The 24,569-nt window shown below is 43.1% G+C and overlaps 1 protein-coding gene across 1 annotated transcript; it reads left to right on the top strand.

Moving 5' to 3' along the window:
- The first annotated feature begins 1,320 nt into the window (after window positions 1–1,320).
- Window positions 1,321–18,793, top strand: LOC133138330 (ATP-dependent 6-phosphofructokinase, muscle type-like). The gene is made up of 22 exons (XM_061256974.1): window positions 1,321–1,498; window positions 4,629–4,702; window positions 5,476–5,553; window positions 7,013–7,202; window positions 8,045–8,210; window positions 8,461–8,505; window positions 8,673–8,781; window positions 9,212–9,307; window positions 10,312–10,404; window positions 10,967–11,092; window positions 11,635–11,699; window positions 12,864–12,927; window positions 13,476–13,622; window positions 14,458–14,528; window positions 14,865–14,952; window positions 15,368–15,520; window positions 15,903–16,067; window positions 16,342–16,403; window positions 16,734–16,845; window positions 16,924–17,023; window positions 17,478–17,583; window positions 18,456–18,793. The coding sequence occupies exons 1-22, from the start codon at window positions 1,408–1,410 to the stop codon at window positions 18,598–18,600; spliced, it is 2,346 nt and encodes a 781-aa protein (XP_061112958.1). The 5' UTR covers window positions 1,321–1,407; the 3' UTR covers window positions 18,601–18,793.
- Window positions 18,794–24,569: the final 5,776 nt, after the last annotated feature.

Below are 24,569 nucleotides of genomic sequence, written 5' to 3' on the forward strand. Positions count from 1 at the left end.
ATGCATTTTTGCAGTATGCATGCTGAGTGTTTATGGAGGTGGGAGGGTGGCAGGGAGGAGCCAGGGGACCCTATAAAGTGACAGCCCTCAGAGTTGCCCACCCTGAGAAGCAGAGAGGGAAGTCCTACAGAGCGTTTCTGGCAGACAGGACGCCCGGCAAAGCCTCTTCAATCCTGTCCCGTATCGCACAGAACCTGTCGTCATGTCCGCCACACCTGAAGAGCCAGTCGACCCCACCCAGATGGGTGAGGGGCAGGCCATCGCAGTGCTGACATCCGGAGGTGATGCTCAAGGTAAGAGCGCAAGTATGCATGGCCGAGTTTTGCGGCAGAGGAAGTGGGGCCTCCGGGGCACCACGTGTTGTTGGACCTGTTGTTGGTGGGTGATGACGGTAATTGAGGTTCATGAACGATGCCGTTAGCTGCAGTTCTCGAGTTGTAATTGCACCCCCGCTTTCTGGGTATGGCAGACTTGGCACCCACAGCGGAGGAAGTGCTGCAAGAGAGGCATCCAAAGCAAACAGCAGCGATCGGTTACAGCGAATGTGTGGCCTAAAATACTGACTGCACCCCCCACCCCGTCCCCCTCCCTGCGACTCCCTGTAAGCAGCCCAGCTATCAGACATCAGGTTGACACCTCTGGCCTTTAGCTCTGCCTCAGATTAGCTTGTCCAGATAGGATGAGGAAGTAGCAGAGAGGGTTCTGTTTGAGGTCACCTGACCTTCGAGTCACATGACTGTTGCGATGGGGGCTCGTCTTCAGATGCCAGATGATCTGTGCAGTCAAACAGCCCTGTAAGACCACAAAATTGGTTGCATGTTACATTGAAATGTGTCCTTCAAACTTGAGAGCAAAGGATATTGTGCTTTGTTTGAATTGAGATTTTGATCTGCCAAATTGGTTTGCATTGCTCACACTGCAAACTTGTTTTGTGTTTCCATGATCTTCCCCAGCGCTGGCTTGACATTCAACAAACTTTTACTTTTCATTAGGAAAGTGTTTGTTAAATTTGTTGCATTCCTGCCTCTTGGTTTTGATTACAGGCAGAGGAGCTGAGTCTTAACATTCATGTATTCATTATTTTTGTTTTGCCTACCAATAAAAGATCAGTTGATCGAACAATGTCAAATACCAGCAGCACAATTGTGCTACGATAACAGGAGGGATTTGACAGTAGGGTTCGATTTATATTTAGGATGCAGTTGTGGAGTATGCATGCCTAGTGTTTATGGAGGTGGGAGGGTAACAGGGAGGAGCCAGGGGATTTTCAGCGCGTTATAAAGTGACAGCCCTCAGAGTTGCCCACCCTGAGAAGCAGAGAGGGAAGTCCTACAGAGCGTTTCTGGCAGACAGGACGCCCGGCAAAGCCTCTTCAATCCTGTCCCGTATCGCACAGAACCTGTCGTCATGTCCACCACACCCGAAGAGCCGGTCGACCCCACCCAGATGGGTGTGGGGAAGGCCATCGCAGTGCTGACGTCCGGAGGTGATGCTCAAGGTAAGAGCGCAAGCATGCATGGCCGAGTTTTGCGGCAGAGGAAGTGGGGCCTCCGGGGCACCACGTGTTGTTGGACCTGTTGCTGGTGGGTGATGACGGTAATTGAGGTTCATGAACGATGCCGTTAGCCGCGGTTCTCGAGTTGTAATTGCACCCCCGCTTTCTGAGTATGGCAGACTTGGCACCCACAGCGGAGGAAGTGCTGCAAGAGAGGCATCCAAAGCAAACAGCAGCGATCGGTTACAGCGAATGTGTGGCCTAAAATAAGGACTGCACCCCCCACCCCGTCCCCCAGTCAATCTCAGTTTTTGTTTGGGTAAAACAGTCCTGCATCAGCAAAGCTCACTCCTCACTTGGAATTAGTTGAAATCGTTTTTTTTATTGACTGGGAAAAGAGTCAGAACTGGAATTCCATCCTTTATCAATGGACCCTGGGGAGAGAAAAAAAGGCACCAGCAAATATTTTAAACTAACATGGCTGCCATTAGCAAATGGCAACAGATTCTGCTTATTGTGCTGCTACATACATTCATTCTTTATTCCAGTGAAAACTGAAGATGTTTTCATACTCTTCTTAGAATTTTTTTTTTAATTCAGCAGGTAAAAATCTGTAGTATACATTTTTATTATTCAGCTGTTGTTTCTATGGGCAATGCTCAACTTTCATGTAACCTTTCGCGTTGGTCCTTTCATCTCCCCTTGTCTGGTCTCTTTCTCTTATTTGGGGCTAATTTTAGAGTGGGTGACCTTTCTGTGGTATGACACATTTGGGCTGTGAGGCCTAGTCCGCTCTTCAGCTGCTCCCTGCTGAAACGAGAGACACTCTGTGCACATTTACAGTAACAAAACCCAGACACCTTGGCCTTTTCAGTGACATATATGCTGGAGGGAGAGGAGAGCAAGGAGAGACTACCCAAAATTAAACATAAAATCTGTGGGCTATAAGCCTAGTGCTTCTTTTTCAGCTTAATGGCATAAATCCCGATATTGGCAGTCATGGGATAAGTTATTAATGGGTTTCCTTTGTCAGGTTCCTACTAAATTTCATATTTTCACATGTCCTATGTACAAACTGGCATACTGGCATGAAACTAGGTGGACCAGCATTTTGCCCTTATTTTGTCAAAACCTTGTATGGCTAGGCTGATGTGTTTTAAGGTGAAAATAATTCCAGCAGCCCTTGGCCCTATAATCTTTCAATCAACAGCTGACTACGTTTTATTCTGAAAAGCCAGGCGGCAGTATTAATCAGTTATTTACCTCAGTTAGATTTGAACCTGTGATGTTCAATTCTTTATTTTCCTGATAAGTACTTCCAAGGTAAAGGCAGGTAAAACATTCAGTTGGGCTAAACTAAAGAACACTCAGTCAATAGAAAGGTACACTGACACCACTCTGGGTCACATAACAGGGTTCCCTAGCTGGCCTGTGCTGTTGTGAATGTAAGAGATAGCTGTGTGGTGTACCGGCTAAAGGACTGGGCTTCAAACCACTAGGTTGTCAGGTCCCAGGCTGTAGCGACAGGTTTAGTCCCCTTGAGCAGTAACATTTGTCTTGTGTCGAGTCAGACAGCTGGACACGGCTGAATCCCAACACCCACTGGAGTGACACAACGGCCCTTGGCAAGCTGCAGGACCTCAGTTAGTTCATAAATATTAAGCTATTATTCATATTCAGCTGTATAATCATACAATTTATGTGATGACCACAAATTCCGTCTTTTGATTGATCGATTAACACCTTCCACTTTGCCCTCCTAGAGGGCAATTTCCACCTATTTTGTACAAGTCCTATAAAAGTGTCAAAAACGATTTACTGCGCACACATGGTTGAAAACTTAAATTAAAGAAGAGGCATGTACCATTCAGAAATATGAGACAGAACACATTTATGTCATAGTGTATACATAAAAGGTACAAAAAAAATAAAAATGCCTGAAGTTTTTATAGTTTAGCACTGAATATCTCCATTTCTAAGTCAAGGATCAACCCAGAACTACTTTATATTTGTGCACAAAGTTGATGTCAACTTGTGTAAAAAATTTGTGGTAAAGATATTGACATGTATTGAAATTCCACGTGAGTTCTCCCAAAACTGCACCCAGATGTGCTCAAGTCTCCCCAAATCTCTCCAAATACAAAACATCTGCATATCTCTTTGTCCAGACACGCGAATGATCAGAAAAACCTCTTTTTTTAATATAAAAGCAGATTTATTTTTATACATAATGTAGATTAACCCTCATGTGTGTTTTGTTCACATATATGAGAGTATGTTTTTATAAAGCATGCTGAAAGCTCTCCAAAAAGGATTACTCACTGTAATGCTTTCTAACCAACCTGCATTTAAAATTTCTTATTTCAAAATTAGGTTCACCAGAGCCTCATTATCCCTGTTCGCCAGTACAATTACAGGTTTATAGCAAGTCCAAATCATGGTATAACACACGTCTGTATATTCATTCTGTTATGCAAACCCTGCAATATTCCTAAACTTTCCGTCACCTGAATATGACATATCCACACTTTGTTGGAAAGGGAAGGAAACCCCATACAAGAAGCTTACCCCATACAAAAAACCAATGTGTTTATTCATGCAACTTCTGAATTTATATTTTTGTTCTTATATTGGAACATGGTTTTTTGACTTAGAGAAATGGTATCAAGGATTGTTGGAATATGTCTTTTGTCATCTGAATCTGTGGCAAGGTGGGGGTTGTAAACCGTGAGCATGGCGACGGGGAGGCTGAAGTTGTATTGCCCTGCTTTGCAAATAAGAGGCTGATAAGCATCTAAATTGCTGTTCTCGCTAACGGAGAGTCTTTTTAACAATCTGGCATTGCCGTTTTGCAGTTTTATTACATTGCAGTTTTTTGTATTCATATAAATTTGAACCCAGCAATAATTTGGGATGTCACCGACTCAACGACAAGGGAGCAAAGTCAAATGGGTTAAGCATAGAGTAATACCTAAACAGTGCTGTAATGGAACATGGGTGCTATCCATCCAGGGGAGTAGGGCTGGCTTCAGTCCTCCATGGTTCCTGACATCAAATCCAATTCAGGGAGGAAAGGGAAATATACGTTCCCCTGGATACAACTGTGTGCTTTCTGTGTTTCTCTACTTTTTAGGCATGAACGCGGCTGTGAGGGCCACGGTCAGAGTCGGCATCTACACAGGGGCCAAGGTCTACTTCGTTCATGAGGTCAGTGACTCGCTGCCGGAGGGAGAACCTCTGCAGTCATTTTAAACTAATGGCACATTCTAAGCCATGCAGATATGGTATAGAGTAGACTTAGTCACGTTCATAAGGACTGGCACCTTTTCACAGACTGGACATGTTTCAACTTCATATTTAGTGAATAGTGTGTATTTTGCATGTGTGTATTTTGCATGTAAATTTTCGGAATTTTAAATATTCCTTGCTATGCTATTTTAAAAAGATCATATAATTTTAAAATGGAACTATTTCCTAACTGTAGTCCTCGTTGATGGTCCATGTCATTCTCAACTATTGTGGGCCTATCTGCAGCAGACTATCTGCCAGTAGCTAAATGAATTTTTCTGGATTTTATTGAGCTGCCCTGCTGAAAAAAACTGCTCAAGCTAGGTTCTGAAACAGCCGGTAGCCGGTTGATCAGTTCAGACCAGCTCCATACTGAACATGGTTTAACCAGCTCAAGCTATGATTTGAAACACCTGGTAGCTGGTCATTTCAAGCTGGTTAAAGCTGGATCTTACACCAGGGTGGTTTATTCAGGGTGCATTCAGACAGTCATTGACAGCCACATCAAAGGATATTCTGAGAACGTGCAAACATTTCACATGACCAAAAACTCAAATTTAATATGAAGATGTTATTGTATATGCAGGCTGCATTTGTTCTCTTGAATGATCAGGCAAGTGGTAGACTGAAAGAAGCAGGCAATTTGCTGGAGGTTTGTGAATCCTGCTGTAAACACAGGTTTGTGTGTGCAGGGGTACCAGGGTCTCGTTGATGGTGGGGATAATATTCGTCCTGCTACCTGGGAGAGTGTGTCCATGATGCTTCAGCTGGTAAGTTCTGGCTCCCTGCCTCGCCTCGACTATAAACACCCATCAACACCCTCTCTACACCAGACTAACAGAATTAAGTCTTTATGGTGTAATATCAAATATGTTATTAGAATGTTGTTAACAGCGGCCTGTAGATGAGTGGTTAAGGTACATGACTGGGACCCACAAGGTCGGAGGTTCGATCCCTGGTGTAGCCACAATAAGATTGGAGTTTGAGAACACTGACTTGGACACCATCTAGAACACCATTCAAATGATTAAATGAATCATTAAGTGTGTTTTCCTTGAAACATCTTTGTCCAAAACAACTCCGATAACTTTTAAAAGCAGAATATTTATGGAAGCGACTCTTTTTAAGTACCTTCAGCTGAAGAATACAATGGACCAACACTCTAACACGTCAGGTTACAACGCAATTTCTTAGCCACAATATTACTGTGTTGTCATGAGTGCCTTAACCTCCGCCCAAACTAAAGTTGACCGTTTATTTATTATATCCTCTACTGAACCATCATGTCCAGGGGCCTCTTTTATAAAACTGTGCGTAGGATTCAGGTCAAAAGGTTGCGTACGCATGGAACCCAGGACGTGCGTACACACAAAAATATTCAGATTTATAAAACAGTGCACACGCACGTCCCATGCCAGTTTTCCTTTATAAATCACAATAATCTCTAAATGTGGCGCACCTTTGCCAGCTTCATATCCCGCCCACCCCTAATGAATATGCATTTCACAAAGACGACAATGGCAAACGCTGAAAAGAAGGCCAAGAAAAGGGATTTCAGCCATTTGATTGCCTCAACGAATGTGATGATGACAATGATAATAATAATAATAATAATAATAATAATACACGTTATTTGTCTAGCACCATTGAAACACAGTTACAAAATTAAGAGATAGAACGAACAAAAATCCATAACAATAAACACATTATGAAACATAATATATGAATATGATAACAATATATGAAACTATGCACTCGTATCTGTCCGACTGACGCATTGTATCAGTGCAGCGTAATTTGTCCGACTGTTCACCATATTATTTATGAGAATACATTTAATAACATGAAGTATTGTTTAACAATTCATCTACATATTTGAGGGATTATTTTACAACAACATCTCCGTTTATATTTATCATCCTAAATCATATTTTTTGGGCACAGGCATCAATCAAACAGCTGTTTTTTATTCGTTGTAAGAGAGGCTTTTATCCGTTTTTGCAAATTAACTCTTCATATGTGATACGTGAGAGGTGGCATACGCATTCTTTTGTTCATACGCAACGTTTCTAAATGAGGCCCCAGATCTTTACAACATACTTTACTCTGAAAGGGCAAGGTCGTAGGATGTGCCCTACCATGTTAATGTTTCTTGGGATAGTCCTCATTTTTTCTAGAGCTGTACGTGCTTGTGTTTTCTAACCCTGTCCCCGCTCCCTTCCTCTTCAGGGTGGCACTGTGATTGGCAGTGCCCGTTGTAAGGATTTCCGGACCAGGGAGGGGCGCACACAGGCCGCCTACAATCTGGTTAAGCTCGGCATCACCAACCTCTGTGTGATTGGCGGTGACGGCAGTTTGACCGGCGCCAACCAGTTCCGTACAGAGTGGAGTGAGCTGCTGGAGGACCTGCTGGAGGAAGGTGAGGAGCCTGCTGCCCGCAAAGGCCCAAACTGCCTCCACTGGCCAAAACTTACCCCAAAGGCCCAAACTGCTTCCACAGGCCCAAACTTACCCCAAAGGCCCCGTCTGCCCCCAAAGGCCCCACCTGCCCCCAAAGGCCCAAACTGCCTCCACAGGCCCAAACTTACCCCAAAGGCCCCACCTGCCCCCACTGGCCCAAACTTACCCCAAAGGCCCCACCTGCCCCCACAGGCCCAAACTTACCCCAAAGGCCCCACCTGCCAACACAGGCCCAAACTTACCCCAAAGGCCCCACCTGCCCCCAAGGCCCAAACTGCCTCAGGAGTCCTCTGAGACTCCATTTATGAGAATCTCCTTACATTATATTTACACAGTAAATATCCTTTTTGACAACAGTTCTGCAGCCTCCCGTTAACTACATTTACCAAAAGTCGTCTTAGATTGCCTTTCCACTGGCTGGATTCAGTTCCACAGTAACACATTCTTTCCCCTTGCTCTCTTCCCTGAAGTGAGCTATTTTGTAATGAAATTTGTGAACTTAACAGGTACTCTGCAAGGGAGGATAGACAAGGAACAAACCAAAACAGAACTGAACTACCTATTAAATACGCTGTTGATGGTCATTGCGGTGCCTTTAGTGAGGATTTATTGTGGGAAAAAAAGCGCAAACACAAAATGTGGAGGCTATTTGCCAAAGTTTAATTCTCAATTCTTAATCCCCCCTCCCGTCTCTCAATATGTGAATTATTCATCCAAATTCCTGAATAGCCCCCATGTCAGGTGTTCCCTTTCCAACCGGCTCCTGTGTGACATGTGCCCCCTTCTCCTTCTCTCCTCCAGAGAAGATCACGGAGGAGGAGGCCCAGAACTCCTCACACCTCAACATCGTGGGCATGGTCGGGTCCATCGACAACGACTTCTGTGGGACGGACATGACCATCGGCACAGACTCCGCCCTCCACCGCATAATGGAGGTGGTGGACTCCATCACCACCACGGCACAGAGGTACCCTCACCGAGCTTCCAGACCAGCCAAACGCCAGTACCTCACACCACGCCAAAACCGCCATGACATAGATGTTTTTCAGATTCAAATGCACATAATAGCATAATGTTTTTAGCAAATAGTGTTGTTTTCATATTATTTATCTGTGTTTTTTATGTGAGTTGACTGAACTTGCTAAAGGCAGGAGTTTCCCCACTGTGTGTTGCCTTGGAGATTTGAACCCCCCCTTTGTTTTTTATTCTTTCCACAGCCATCAAAGGACCTTCATTCTGGAGGTGATGGGCAGGCACTGTGGGTGAGTAGCTGTGTTTGTCTGTTTGTCTGTGTGTGTGAGAGAGAGAATGAGTATGTGTGTGTAATGTAGTCTGTTTGTGAAAGTGAGTATGCATGTGTAATGTAATGTATGTGTGTGTGTGTGTGTGAGTGAGTGTGTTTATATAATGTTGTGTGTGTGTGCTACAGGTATCTGGCCCTGGTCACAGCTCTGGCCTGTGGGGCTGACTGGGTGTTTATCCCTGAGATGCCCCCAGAGGATGACTGGGAGGAGCACCTGTGCAGGAGACTCACGGAGGTACTGCACCCCAATACTGCTCTAACACTATACCCCACACTGTACCCCAATACTGCACCCAATACTGCTCTAACACTATACCCCACACTGTACCCCAATACTGTACCCAATACTGCTCTAACACTATACCCCACACTGTACCCCAATACTGCACCCAATACTGCTCTAACACTATACCCCAATACTGCACCCCACACTGTACCGAAATACTGCTCTAACACTGTACATAAACACTATACCCCAATATTACTGTAACATCATACCCCGCACTGTACATAATACTGTACCCCACACTACAAACAGTACATTTACATGTCAATATCTGGAAAGCAGTGGCGGTGGGTTCCTCTGTGTTCCTCCGGCATAGCACAGGTCTGAATGGTCTGAGGGGGTTCAGCGGAGACCGAGCATGGCTTCTCTTCTCTCTCAGACCAGGGGCAGGGGATCACGTCTGAACGTCATCATCGTGGCTGAGGGAGCAATGGACTCGCAGGGAAGACCCATCACGTCTGAGGACATCAGAGAGGTGATCACACGTCTCTCTCTCACTCTCTGTTTCCCTCTCCTCCCTCTCTTTCAATCCTCCCTCCCCCCTCTCGCTCACTCTGTTTCCCTCTCCTCCCTCTCTCTCAATCCCCCCCTCCTCTTTCTCACTATCTCTCTTTCCCTCTCCTCCCTCTCAGTCTCTCCCTCCTCTCTTACTTCCTCTCTCCCCCTTTTTCTCTCACTCTGTCTCTCTTCCTCTCTCTCTCTTTCTCAGTCTCTCTGTGTCTCTCACTTCCTCTCTCCCTCTCATTGTCTCTTTCAGTCTCTTTCTCTCTCTGTGGTCTGTTTTGTAGTTGCCCTGAAACAGTTTGGTATCTAGCTCCTAGCCTTGCAAGTGTGTGTTGGGCTGGGGTGTTATTTTCAACAGCAGTACAGGGTGGTTAGGTGAACTTCCTGTACGGTCAGGCAAAACTCACTCCAGGGACAGTACATAGGAGCAGGAACAGGAAGTGTGTCCATCCACAGATGTACAGCTGGTTTTGGGGGATACATCCCTCCATGCACCTTAGGGCAGTTTGAGAATTACAGGGTGAATGGCATGGCTACGTTTCAGCATACAGAGTGTTGAGGGGCTGTTTGTGGGGTAGATGACAAAGTGATGGAGACATGTTTGGGTTGAGAGCTGTGTGTTGGCTGTGTGTTTTACTTCTTTGTTCGAGGGGCGTGTGGGAGTAAAGATGGTACGTTAGAAAGTTGTTTTTATGTAATGGTGGAGGTTTCTGTGTGCTCAGTAAATGAATATCAAAGTCTCTCTCTTTCTTTTCTCTTTCTAATCACTCCTGTTTCTCCCTTTTTCCTCTCCAAACGTATTCCTTTTATTTGGTTGTTAACGCTCTAGTCTAATCTAAGATCCCCTGCAGCTCTAATATATTGATTGCTCAAATTCACACATTGAAAAATGTACAGTGCTGATATAATGCTGAAAACATCTCAGCTTTACTCAGCACTGTCTGACCGCGCTTCCGTCTGTCCGTCCGTCTGTAGCTGGTGGCGACGAAGCTGGGCTACGACACCCGCGCCACCATCCTGGGGCACGTTCAAAGAGGGGGAACCCCCTCAGCGTTTGACAGAATCCTGGTACGTCCTCCCCCTTATTCAATTCAAATTTCCATCCTGATCCAAACTTTTACTGGCTTCTGTTGTCTTCAGATTGTAATGCACAGTATTCCCAAAGAGGACAGTGTGCATCTCCCCCTCGCTCTAGTTCTAGCAACATATGCTTTGAAATATAGGATCAGTGAGCCTCGTAAGTCTTGGGACAAAGACAAAACATTTTCTTGACTTGGCTGTGTACTCCACAATTTTAGATTGATAATGAAACAATTCACACATAGTTAAAATGAATACATATAGCTTTTATGAAAGAGTATTTTTTGGTGATTTTGGTTTAACTAAATTACAGCACATAGTCCCTTCATTTCATGGTGCAGAGTCAAATCAAGAAAGAAATATGCCTTTGTCCCAAACATAATGGAGCTCACTGTATATATGCTATTTTCTCTCACTCTCCCTTCTCACTGTTCTCCTTCCCTGCTCCTCCCTCTCGACCCTCCCTTCCCCTCACTCTTTCTCTCCCTCCCTCCTCCCTCGCCCTCTCTCGCCCTCTCTCTCCCTCTCTCTCCCTCCCTCCACTCTTCAGGGCAGCAGGATGGGGGTCGAAGCCGTTATGGCTCTGTTGGAGGCCACCCCAGAAACCCCCGCCTGTGTGGTCAGTCTCTCAGGAAACCTGGCCGTCAGGCTGCCCCTCATGGAGTGCGTTCAAGTGGTGAGCTTTCCTGTTCTGAGCCCGCCCCCTCACTCTTCCCCTCCCCTTCTCCCTCCCCCGTGAAGCAGGCCACACCCCTTCCTCTCAGCTCCCTTCTCCAACAGGCCACTCCCCTTAATGCCATGCCATGCCCCTTCAGAAATGGACCCACACTTACACCTTCCTCTCAGTATGGTTCAATAAATCTAAATGAATTAATTCAATCAATAATTATGCAAATAGTAATTATGTAGATAATACATATATAGATGATTATCTGGGAAGGTCCATTCTTGGCACAAGGAGGGCAGGAGTAGCAGGTTCGCTGAAGCCAGGGTCAGGTTATGGCGATTGAGCTACAGCTCCAGGCCAGAGCCCAGAGCAGACAGAGGAGAGGAGAAACAAAATAGTGATTAGTGCATGGTAAAACTGGTAGGTCTGTTGCTGTAAACCAACCAGGCTAGCACCTGTTTGTCAGTTTTAAAAGTTAGGATTTAAACTACATAATTCCTTAGTAAGAAAGGTAAAATACTGCAATGCCTCCCCCTTTCTCTCTGTCTCAGACCAAGGACGTGACCACTGCCATGGCCGAGGGAAGATATGACGATGCCATCAAACTCAGGGGAAAGTGAGAATCCACTTCTCTTATTTTCTCATCCTACTACATCTTTAACTCACTGTTTACTACCGAGATATTCTGTCCAGCCTCCTGGCTGAATCATACGTGTAGTCAGGTTAATTTCTCCCATGGTAAATTGGCCTTAGAATGTCCACTTCTCAGATTAACCCTGAAACTGAACTAGATAGCTCCCCCTAGCTGTTCACCAGGCATCTACAAGTTACCGTATGTGAGAGAGTGGCAATTTAATGTATGAGCCTCAGTATTCAGAGTTTGAATTATGAAACGCTGAATGTCTCCTGCTCATGACCACTTACATTCATTAAGTCCAATAAATGTATGCATGTATTTTACCTAGTTATACACTCAATAAGCACTTTATTAGGTATTTATCACACTAATTAAAGTTTCTGCTGCTGTAGCCTATCCACTTTGAGGTTTGATGTGTTGTGTGTTCAGAGATGCTCTTCTGCACTGCTGTAATGTTTGCGCCACTGTCACCTTCCGGTCAGCTTTGACCAGTCTGACCCTCCTCCTCTGACTGTTGTGCATGCAAATCCCAGGAAATCACCAGTTTTGTAATACTCAAACCACCCTGTCTGTCACCAATAATAATTTTGTGGACACTTAGATCATATTTCTTCCCCATTCTGACGTTTGGTCTGAAAAACAGCTGAACCTCTTGACCACGCATGATTTAGTTGCTGCATGATTGGCTGATTACATTTTTGCATTAATAAGCTGGTGTACAGGTTTACATAATAAAGTGATCATAGTTTACATTTGTATGTATCATAAAACATGGCTGTCTGGCTCTCCGCAGCACTTAAATCTAAGCCCATCCTGCTTCTAGCCTGCTTTCACCTTGCAAACTGTTGCCTCAAACCAGCTGTATGAATACGACTTGCAAGAAGGCAAGCTGTTTTGACAAATAGCAGTGGGATCATTTAAATTTCCAAGTCTGACAAAATCACATTTTCTGTCATGCTTGGCATTTCTGAAATAAATGCATGTATGAGGCAGAGTGGACAGTGACAGGGAAAATTGATGAAATAATGAAAACTAAATAGAAAAAGACACTATACCCATATGTCATTCTCTCTCTCTCTCTCTCTCTCTCTCTCTCTCTCTCTCTCTCTCTCTCGCGCTGTGTGTGTGTGTGTGTGTGTATAGGAGCTTTGAGAATAACTGGAACACTTACAAACTTCTGGCTCATGTGCGCCCCCCAGATGTCAAGGTGAGGAATTGCAGCATTGTTCATTTGGATAATCCCACTGTTGTCAGTTGTAATGCAAGTTTAGTGGAAAATGATGGGATGTCTCTGTTGCCATGTGGCAACTGTGACTGGAACAACAGTGACTGAGACACACAAGCAAAAATGCATTGTTTATTACTAGCTTCTGAAGTATTTGTGATACTGCCATGCTGGAATACATTAATAACACAACTGTAATAGTGACAATTTATTATTGTCACAATGTTACATCATCATGTCTAAAGTAAATACAGGATAATTAGTCCAATGTAAAATGCTGTGCAGGATTCTAGTCCATGAGCCACAGACCATATCCAGACACGTAGCCAGGGGTTTCAGTTTCCATTTTGCCTAAATAAATTGCTGGCTACGCCGCTAGTCAAAATGAAGTTACAATTGAGTTCTGGCTTTGTTCTATCATGGCAGTGTAAGTGCAGATAGGGTTCAAGGTGCTTGCTCAGTGAGTGAGGGAATGAATGAGATGAAAATGAGAGATTATTTGCACTTGATTTGCATTTGATTGTTTCCAGAGCAACATCAACGTGGCGATCTTGAACGTGGGCGCTCCCTGTGCGGGAATGAACGCAGCCGTGCGCTCGGCGGTCAGGATCGGGATCATCCAGGGACACAACATGCTGGCGGTGCACGACGGGTTCGAGGGGCTGGCTCAGGGCCTGGTGGGTGCTCTGTCTCTCCCCCGTACACACACACACACAATACATAATATTTCTGATAACAGAAATATTTCACGTTGTAGTCTCGTCATCTTTTATAATATATTTGTAAGCATGTTTTTTGTGTCTCTGCTTTCACAGCCTCTGGCACATTACTAGCCTAATATTACGCCATTAAAATAGCAACAAAACTGCAACATGACTTTAGATCAGCTTTTGGTCGGTCATAACGCAAACACATTCAACTGCATCAAAATAGTAATGCGGCCAGAATTACCATAACCACACCTAATTTAAACATGCCCAAATAGGCACGTGGTCAGTTGCTATTGTCATAGCGAAGGTGCTGATGGGAAAATGGGCGTGGTGTCTCTCTGAAACTAGCAATGGCACCTGCTAGTTGGAAATTGAGTTAAATTGAGTTAAATGTTAAATTAGCTAATGGCTGTGACAAATACCTTTCAGCTCAACATCTCGCTCTCTCTCTCTCTCTCTCTCTCACTCTCTCTCTCTCTCTCACTCTCTCTCTCTCACTTATTGTCTTTCTGTATGTCTCTCTCTCGTGTGGGCTTACCGCCGCATTGTGCCAAGTCTAAGGTAGAGCCCTTATTGTTATTAGTATTAGTAGTAGTAGCACTTGTAGCAGTAATAGCAGTACTGTGGATGATGGGCTGTACGGTTGTGAACGATCCTTTCATTGCATAGCAATGCTTTTAACCTTAGCATCTACTTCAGTAGCAATAATAAGGATATACTGGCTCCATCCAGCCCGTATTTGAGGTGTAGTGCATGCACAGCAACACCCTTATCTCCCATAATCCCTCATACTCTTTCGCAGATTGAGCCCATAACCTGGGCCGGGGTTGGGGGCTGGACAGGAAAGGGAGGATCCATGCTCGGCACCAAGAGGTAACGATGATGACGATGATGATGAAGGTGGCGATGATGATAAATTGTAACTTGTCGCGAGGTTATTGCAAGTAGTGGAACTTTTCCCAAAAGTCTGATATTGCTGTGCAGCCTGTTCTGAAGAGCAGCCATTGAGTTTTACAGTCACAGAAATTGCACTAATTACTGTAGCATTCCCAGATCATCTGTTATAGTCTCACCCACAGTACAGGACCTGTAAGCTTCACGCATTCCTGCTGCGTCCTCTTTGCATTGTCATTGTGATTGTAAGGTGTGTGAAGCTATCCTGGTCAAATGAAGGGCACATACATTCCCTGCCCTTGCCTCACTGTGTAGGGTTCTGCCCGGGAAACATCTAGAGGACATTAGTCTAAACATCGCCAAGTTCAACATCCACGCGCTGGTCATTGTCGGTGGCTTTGAGGTGAGATTCATTGTGGGACCTTGCCTTTGATACCTAGCAAAGGTAACATGATGTAAAAAGAATAACACTGATTAGAAATGATGGGTTCAGTCAGATCTGCCCAGACACTAATTTCACCCCTGTGCAGTGTGTAGAATTGTGGCTGAAATCAACACACTTTAAGTAAGTCATTACAGCCATGTGGATGATATACAGTTTTCTGTAGCTGATGCATGCGCATCTAAATAAATATTTAAAAGTTTTATCTGTATCTGCCGTAAATTGAGAAATTGAGTTAAATGTTAAGTGAACTAATGGCTTGAAAAATACCTTTCAGCTGAACATCTCTCTCTATATCTCTCTCACTTATTGTCTTTCTGTATGTCTCTCTCTTTCTATCTTTCCCTCTCACTTATTCTCTCTTTCTCTCTCTCAGGCATTTGTTGGTGGGTTGGAGCTGGTAGCAGCCAGGCAGAAGTATGAAGAGCTCTGTATCCCCCTGGTAGTCATTCCTGCCACAGTCTCCAACAACGTCCCAGGATCAGACTTCAGCATCGGAGCTGACACTGCCCTGAACACCATCACCTCGGTCAGCACCATAACACACACACTCAAGTGCGTACATACACGTTCTTACACACACAGAAAACACACGTTTATGTACACATGCGCATGTTCACACAAACACACACGCAATGCTTACATATACATGTACATGCTCACACAAACACTGAAATATACATCACATGCACACACACAGAGGCACAGATAGCCCATCTTTGTCAGTGCTGTAACCTAGACACAGTCGTGCCTCATTTCCGGTGCTGTAAGACAGAAAGGCCACACTCATGAGAACATAAATGTGTAGATGAGAAGAGGCCACTCTTTGTAGCTACTTAGCAGAGACCCCCTTTGTGCATAGGCCGAATACTGTAACGGTGCTGCCTCCGCCGTGTCTGTGTCCCTCGCAGACGTGCGACAGGATCAAGCAGTCGGCTGCCGGCACCAAGCGGCGCGTGTTCATCATCGAGACCATGGGGGGGTACTGCGGGTACCTGGCCACCATGGCGGGGATGGCAGCGGGAGCTGACGCGGCCTACATCTACGAAGATCACTTCAACATTCACGACCTGGAGGTGAGCCTGTCCCTCTCTACATGGGACAGGTATATACCCTTAACCTGGGACAGGTGTATTCAGCAGAGACCCTTTACATGGGACAGGTATATACCCTTAACCTGGGACAGGTGTATTCAGCAGAGACCCTTTACATGGGACAGGTATATACCCATAACCTGGGACAGGTGTATTCAGCAGGGCATCTTTACATGGGACACCTATTTTGTTGAGCCAGGCTGGGCTCAGCTCCTCGGCTCGGCCATGACCGGAAGCTTCCGCGTGTCTTTTGCAGGTCAACGTAGAGCACCTGCTGCAGAAGATGAAAACCACTGTGAAGAGGGGCCTGATTCTCAGGTGAGCTCCGAGGCGTACCACCAGCGTGTCACACACAAAAGAAGCACGCTGCCTAAATGCCACTTTTCTTTCACATTGAGTTTGTTTTACAAAGCCAAACAAAATGTCAGCAGGGCTTTAGCCCTTGTATCCCTCCTTTGGTGGGAGCAGTAATCTGTTTATCAGCAGCCTCACTTAGACTTATATGGGGGAGGCTGTCAGATAATGTACCGTTGCCCCCATGCTAATTTTGACAGACTTCTGCAATCCTTGAATAAAAAACCTTGGGCACCTTGAATAAAAAACACTTGCCTGGTCTGGTCATTGCTAACTCTGCTGCCCTGTCTGCAGGAACGAGAACTGCAACCCCAACTACACCACCGACTTCATCTTCAACCTGTACTCTGAGGAGGGGAAAGGTGTCTTTGACTGCCGGAAGAACGTGCTGGGGCACATGCAGCAGGTGGGGGTGGAGTGAATGCACCTTGTGAACGCCCCTGTGATTGGAGTGCGGGTGTCTGACTCTGTGCTTCTGCTTTAGGGCGGGACCCCCACCCCCTTCGACAGGAACTTCGGCACCAAGATGGGAGCCAAGTCGGTGCTGTGGCTCACCGAGAAGCTGAAGGACTGTTACAGACACGGTGAGAAGAGCTCAGGGCCTGGGGGCAGAAGCACAGACACGCACAGACATGCACAGACACACACAAATACGCAGACACAGACAGACACACACAGACACGCACAAAGATACACACAGATACGCACAAAGACACACACAGAAATGCACAGACACACAGAGACGCACACAGAGATGCACAGACACACACATACACACACAGAGACGCACACAGAGATGCACAGACACACACAGAGACACAGAGACGTCGTGTGTCTGGCCAAACTCAGCTTTGGCAGGACCGGGGGTTCGGTGTGCAACCACATTGAACTGATGCCTGCATCAAGGTCCGATGCCTTTACCTTTGCACAAGAGGGTTTATATCCAAGCAGGGCTGAGCACCGCTCTGGGAGCGCAGTGGCCTCACCGTGAAACGACCTTTATACGACCGCGTGACCATGTCCTCCCTGTCTCTGCAGGTCGCATCTTTGCCAACAACCCAGACTCCGCCTGCCTGCTGGGCATGAAGAAGAGGTCAATGGTCTTCACACCGCTGGCTGAGCTCAAAGAGCACACAGACTTTGAGTGAGTATTTATATTATTAGTATTATTATTATTAATAAACATACTATTCATGAATATTACATTTCCAAGCCCTCTGCATGTACAGTAAATGCATGAATTTACCCCCTGTAAAATTCTGTGAAGTGCTGTGAAGAACTGTGAGACAATTAGATTTGCAAAGGCTCTATACAAAGTAAGGATTGGGTGATTAAGGACTACCTGATCGATGTCTTCATTAAGTGATTCATTTATTCATTTGAGTGACTGAATGATTCAGAAAGACAGGAAAGAACAAGGTCATGTAAACATCACTATGGTCATTCGGTGGGATATATCTATTATTTTGGAAAGGTGATTCGGCACCTACCATGGGCTACAACCCAACAAAGGATGAACAGGACACATTAATTTAATGTTACCTGTGCTAGAAAGGAAGACAGGAGGGACCACAACAGCGCATGCCAGTTTATCCAATCCTTCATGTTGCTTCTAAGAAATAACATTCGGTTTGTCTCTCCACTACGAATGGCAGCAAAAGCTGAGTAAACTGAGCAAACAGGCAGAAGGTTCCATTGGGGTGTGCAGCACTCAGCGCAGGTGGAGACAGAGCTTTTCATTGTGGTCTCATTGAAATACATTGAAAAAACTGTTTGCTGTCGCTACCATGTGAACATAGCCTAAGTGACCAAGCAAGTGATAGTGGTGACTGAATAAAAGTCCATTATTTATTGAGGGAGTGCGTGCCAGCTGTCTGATTGAGAGACTGGATGCCCAGTTGTCTGGTGGAGTGGAGTGGAGTGGAGGAATTATTAGCGAGTGGCCGACGGGGTGTTTTAATTAGAGGTGTTTTTAGTAATCGGTCTCACTGACCCACTGGTCCTTCCCCTCTTCAGGCATCGCATTCCAAAGACACAGTGGTGGCTGAGCCTGAGGCCTCTCCTCAAGGTTCTGGCCAAATACAAGGTGAAGATCGACACAGAGCACGCCCACATGGAGCATGTGATCCGGAAGACGGGCGTCGTCGCCAAAACTGAGTAGCGAGGCAGCGACGGCCGGGTGGGGAGATGGATAAGGAGGGGGAGAGACCATTTTACTTTTGCTGCGTATATCTGTTTTTCCCCCTCAGGCTTTTCTCCAACTCACTCTATCTATCAGTCTTTTCATTTCTCTCTCTCTCTGGTTTCTAAAGTTTCACCTCTCCTCTCTCTGGGCTGAAGAGCCATTTGTTCCTGTGTCCTGCTGCATTGTAGAAATACAATAAAGGTACTGCAACAAGTGGCACATGTCCCAAATGCAGCCTGTTTTCAGTGTGCAGAGTGAGCTTTGGTGTGTGACTGTGCGAGTCAGCAGGTGGTTGAGTGTGTGAGTGAGTGAATGAGTGAGTCAATCAGTGAACAAGTGAGTTGGTGAGCAATTGAAAAGGAAAGTAACTGCCCACTTGAAATAGTGAATGAGTGAATAAATGAGTTGGGGAGTGAGTGAGTAAATGAGTGAATCAGTGAGTGAGAGAATCAGGGAGTGAGAGAATCAGTGAGTGGGTGAGTGAATCAGTGAATCAGTGAGTGAGTGAATCAGTGAATCTGTGAATCTGTGAGTGAGAGAATCAGTGAGTGAGTGAATCAGTGAGTGAGAGAATCAGTGAGTGAGAGAATCAGTGAGGTAGAATCAGTCAGTGAGTGAATCAGTGAGTGAGAGAATCAGGGAGTGAGAGAATCAGTGAGTGAATCAGTGAATCAGTGAGTGAGAGAATCAGTGAGTGAAAGAATCAGTGAGTGAGAGAATCAGTGAGTGAGTGAATCACTGAATCAGGGAGTGCATGAGTGAGTGACACAGTGGGTAAATTAGTGAAAGGGTGAGTGACTGACTGAAAGAGTGGGTGAATTAGTGTGTAACTGAATGGCTGCATTCATATATTTTCCTTCCTTCCTTGGCTCCTTGAGACCAGGAGAGGCTAATGGGCTACCATAACTAGTAACATTCAATTGGTTTCAAGAAGGATCCTCTGCCAGACAAGAAAACATTCTTGTCTGGCAGAGGATATAATGATGCACCCTTTGCTGTAGCTATACATAACTACATGTCCCACAATGCCATCAAAACACAGGTCACAAAGTCACACATAATATGATAACATGAACAAAGAGCAAGTATAGATTTAAAAAAAAAAAAAAAAATTTATAAACGTTATTTCGTACAATTAAAATAAAAAACAAAACAAAAAATAAAGAACAAAATAACAATGATAATAAGTCCGAAATGGAATAGGAAGAAGCAAAGCTTATCCAGTCCTATCCCAATCTTAACACTTAATAATTACAATTGTAGAAAAAACAAAAAAACAAACCAAAGTTTTTAGGTTTGTAAATTCATCAATTTCAGTCCTGTGGTATAATCAAACAAAAACGTTTACCACTAGCAAGTGGCACATTCTCCTTCTTCGCGTCTGTACCTTGTAAAAATATATTTTTAAATTCCATTACATTTATACTCTGTTTAATTTTTTCCTCGAGACCATTCCACAACACCACACCACAAATCGAAATACACATACTTTTAATATTAGTCCGAGCATAATGCCGTTTCATATTTAATTCACCTCTTAAGTTGTATCCCCCCTCTCTCTCTGTGAACAGTCTTTGTATGTTACCAGGAAGCTGTTTATTTTTTGCTTTATACATTATTTGTGCGGTCTTGAATTCTACCAGATCTCTGAACTTTAAGGCATGCACTTTTAAGAACAGTATATTGGTGTGATCACGATATCCTACATTGTTAACTATCCGTATGGCTCTTTTTTGTAGTATGCATATTGATTGGGTATTGGTTTTGTAGGTGTTGCCCCATACTTCGATAGACTGGCGACCTGTCCAGGGTGTATTCCTGCCTTTCGCCCAATGTATGCTGGGATAGGCTCCAGCCCCCCTGCGACCCTGATCAGGATAAGCGGGTTCAGATAATGGATGGAAGGATGGATGCCCCATACTTCTACACAGTAATTCAGATATGGCAAAACAAGTGAACAATACAAAGTATACAATGCTCTCTCATTCAAAATGTGTCTTGCTTTTCCCAACACTCCAATGCTCCGTGCCACTTTTGCTTTCACATATTTGATATGGGGTTTCCAGCAGATTTTGTGGTCTAGAATCACACCCAGAAATTTATTTTCATAGACTCGTTCTATATTTATATTATTGATCATCACTTTTACTTGTGTGTTTATTTTACGGTGTCCAAACAACATAAGTTTGGTTTTGTTCAGATTTAATGATAATTTATTGAAGTCAAACCAAGTTTTTAGTTTACTCATTTCTACTGTGACCACCTCCAAAAGCTGCTGCAGATTTTCCCCAGAACAGAAAATATTGGCGTCATCCGCAAATAAAAAAGATTCTTGACACCTTACATATGTCATTTATGTATAATATAAATAATTTTGGACCCAATACTGACCCCTGTGGCACTCCACAAATAATTTCTAAACATGTTGATTTCTTGTCGCCGATCTGTACAAATTGATGTCTGTTACCTATGTAGCTTTTCATCCAGTTGAGTACAACCCCCCTGATACCATACTTTTCCAGTTTATTGATTAATAAGTGATGATCTATTGTATCAAATGCTTTTTTAAAATCTATAAATACTCCTACTGCATACTTCTTATCTATAGAACTGGTAATTTCTTTAGTTAACTCAATTAATGCCATTGATGTGGTTCTGTTCGATCTGAATCCATACTGACAATCAGCTAACAATTTATGCTTCTCAATGAAATTATCCAACCTGCTAGCAAAGAGTTTTTCCAATATTTTAGAGAACTGAGAGAGTAAAGACACCAGCCTGTAATTAGTGAATTGATTTCTGTCTCCATCTTTGTATAGTGGAATAACTTTAGCAGTTTTCATTTTACCTGGAAACACACCTGTTTTGAAAGACAAATTACAAATATAAGTGAAGGGTTTTGCAATGGCTTCAATTACTTTCTTGATTACAGCCATATCAATGTTATTCCAGTCTGTAGACCTTTTATTCTTACATTTGCTAACAGTGTCAATAATCTCCTTTTCAGTAACAGCTTTCAAAAACATTGAGCTTGGATTGCTATCTAAGAAATCCTCAACCTTTCCCCCTCCCTCTTCTGGCTGTGGATTTTTGATTTCTTCTGCCAGTTTCAGTCCCACACTTACAAAGAAGTTGTTGAACCCAGTAGCCACATCATTCCGATTGCTTACAGTCTTATCATTATCCATAAAATATTGAGGGTAACTTATATTTGTTGATTTATTCCTAATAATATTATTTAATACATTCCACATGCCCTTAATATTATTTTTATTACTATCTAATATTGTATTATAATGATCCTTCTTAGATATCCTCATAATATTAGTTAACTTATTTTTATATAATTTGTATTTATTTTCTGCTTCTATAGTTCTAGATTTTATGAATTCTCTATATAAGGTATTCTTTTTTTTGCATGCATTTTGTAGTCCCTTTGTCAGCCATGGCCTGTCTATATATCTTTGCTTCTTGTTATATTCTTGTTATATTCTTTTATCAGTATCATTTTCTTCATACACATTTTTCCAGTTTTGTGTTAGTAATTCATTTCTAAAATTATTTATAGATTCTTCTGTTCTTGCGCTCCTATATCTAGTCATGTTATCATCACTATATTTCACACCATCACAATCATACATTACAAAGACTGGCAAATGATCAATGATGTCATTCAATAGTAACCCGCTCATTATGCTATTGTCCATAATGTTTGTGAATATGTTGTCTATTAGAGTGGCGCAGTGAGATGTTATTCTGCTTGGTTTGGTGATTACTGGAACTAAACTCATACTGAACATTACATCGATAAATTCAGCAGTCAGTTTGTGTTTGTTGGGATTTAAGAGATCTATATTAAAATCTCCACAAATAAACATAATCTTCTGATTTTTCAGATCAAACATTCTTTCCATACTATTCTTAAATATTTCAATGTTAGAACCAGGTGATCTGTATACACAACTTACAATTACATTTTTCTTTTTTTCCAAGCAGATTTCTACAGTAATACACTCCATCACATCATCAATGGTAGTAGTCAAGTTTTCCACTACTTTATAATTTAATCTTCCATCAACATACAGGGCCACCCCTCCTCCTTTTTTGTTCTCCCTATTTATGTAGTTCAGTTCATATCCATTCAAGTCAAAATCCACACCTTTTTCAGCACTGAGGATGGAAAAATATATGTCAAATAAGTTAATAAAAAAGGCCTGTTATCAATTCAATTAAGAGAGCTTATTTTATACATGTATATGCTAGAAATGCCTACATTACCTTTGAATAGGGCCCAGAGAAATAATTGGATTTAAATAATCACATGAATCTCAGTTTTCCACCACTAAGGGGACGGCACAGCCTTTTTAAGGTTCAAGTCAAAGGATCTTTTAACCATTCATTTGCCACTCAATCAGGAACAAGAGGAAAAGAGAGAGCCATGTTTTTGTTGACACTCATCACATCTTAGACTGGTATGTCTTATAAACTACACTGAATGCCAGTGAATTCTAATGTCTAACCACGGACATGTACAAATGTTTTGTTCAGGAGGTGGGAAATTATTTAAAACAAGCCACTCTAACAGTGTTAAAATACTGTAAGTCAAAAAACAACAACAGCTGCGATGTCACATTTCATTGAGCCAAATGCTTTTTCATTGAGCTTATAGTCATCACTGCACTCTTGTGATTGGGGAAGAGCGCATATTATAGTACTGGAAACAGTATACGAAATGGGAGATGATAGAATGAATGACATGAGATAAATATTATTTTCTCTGGAAGAAAGTGGAAGAGGAGGGTAATAAGATCAATGATAGTGCCCCCTGCTGGTGAAATACAAGTAAATGTGTTCCAGGACTGATCCTGAAGTCACGTGCTTTTGAACTGTGTGAAATATTTGCAGTTCATCAGATTTTTTTGTCTTGCATTTTTACTGGTATTTATAGCATGTCTAAAGTAGTGTGCTTTATTAATTATTCAATGGAATGAACTAAAGTCTTACATTTTTCAAATTTCCCAAAGAAACAGGTTTCACAATTATTGGCACCCCTGGTTAATACTTTGTGCAAACAGCCCTGGCAAAGATGACAGCCATCAGTCTTTTCCTATAATTTGTGATATGGTTAAGTAGTTTTGAACATTCCTTCCCAGAACTTTTCAGAATCGTTGATATCCTTGGGTTTGTGCTAATGGACCCCCCTCTTCAGTTCACACCTATAGTGTTAGGTGGATTGTTTAACCATGTATGTATTTTTTGTACCAATTACCCGACTGGTGATGGTCAATTATCATCTGTGCCTTCTGAATGAACAGTTATTTGGCTTTTCCCAAGCTGATGGATGACAAAGGGATTGCTTGATACCTCATTTTTATACTCTAGTGAATCAGCAATTAATGGAATGACACAATATACTAGTTCCTTTAGACTGCGATAAACTAAATTAAACTCAGGGCTAGGAAAAGGTGAGCATGGCTGAATGGCCTTATGTTACGTAAAATTGTGAGGAATGCCACTAAGTTTGGCACATATGGTTTTCAGAAAGATCTCATAAAAAAAACATTGAAACATGAGAGTAAATATTATAGTAAAACTATATTGTTTCCCTGTATGTTTGAACAGAGCATACAGATCATTATCCATTGTTGTTGTTTAGTATATCCAGCCTTTTCCCCCTCAATTTTTATTATGGAATTTACTTTGCTAAATTATTTATCACGTTTTACCAAATACGGACCTGCTCATTTTGACAACTAATGCATTTTTCATATGGATCACTATTTGGCAGGAAGTGACTCACTCATATGCATCATCATTTGGCAAGCAAGTGAACAAACACTAAAATATCAGGCAATGTTGTTCATATGGACCAGTATTTGGAAGCAAGCGACTTTCTCATACGGATCTCTATTTAGCAAGTAGTGACAGGCTAATATGAGCTGCAC

This window comes from Conger conger, chromosome 10 (genome assembly GCF_963514075.1).
Source record: "Conger conger chromosome 10, fConCon1.1, whole genome shotgun sequence".
Taxonomy (NCBI): domain Eukaryota; kingdom Metazoa; phylum Chordata; class Actinopteri; order Anguilliformes; family Congridae; genus Conger; species Conger conger.

Coding starts and splice junctions, on each gene's coding strand:
- LOC133138330 (XM_061256974.1), top strand. CDS start 1,408: ATGTCCACCACACCCGAAGAGCCGGTCGACCCCACCCAGATGGGTGTG. Junction 11,093..11,634: donor TCATGGAGTGCGTTCAAGTG/GTGAGCTTTCCT, acceptor TCTCTGTCTCAG/ACCAAGGACGTGACCACTGC. Junction 16,846..16,923: donor TGCTGGGGCACATGCAGCAG/GTGGGGGTGGAG, acceptor CTTCTGCTTTAG/GGCGGGACCCCCACCCCCTT.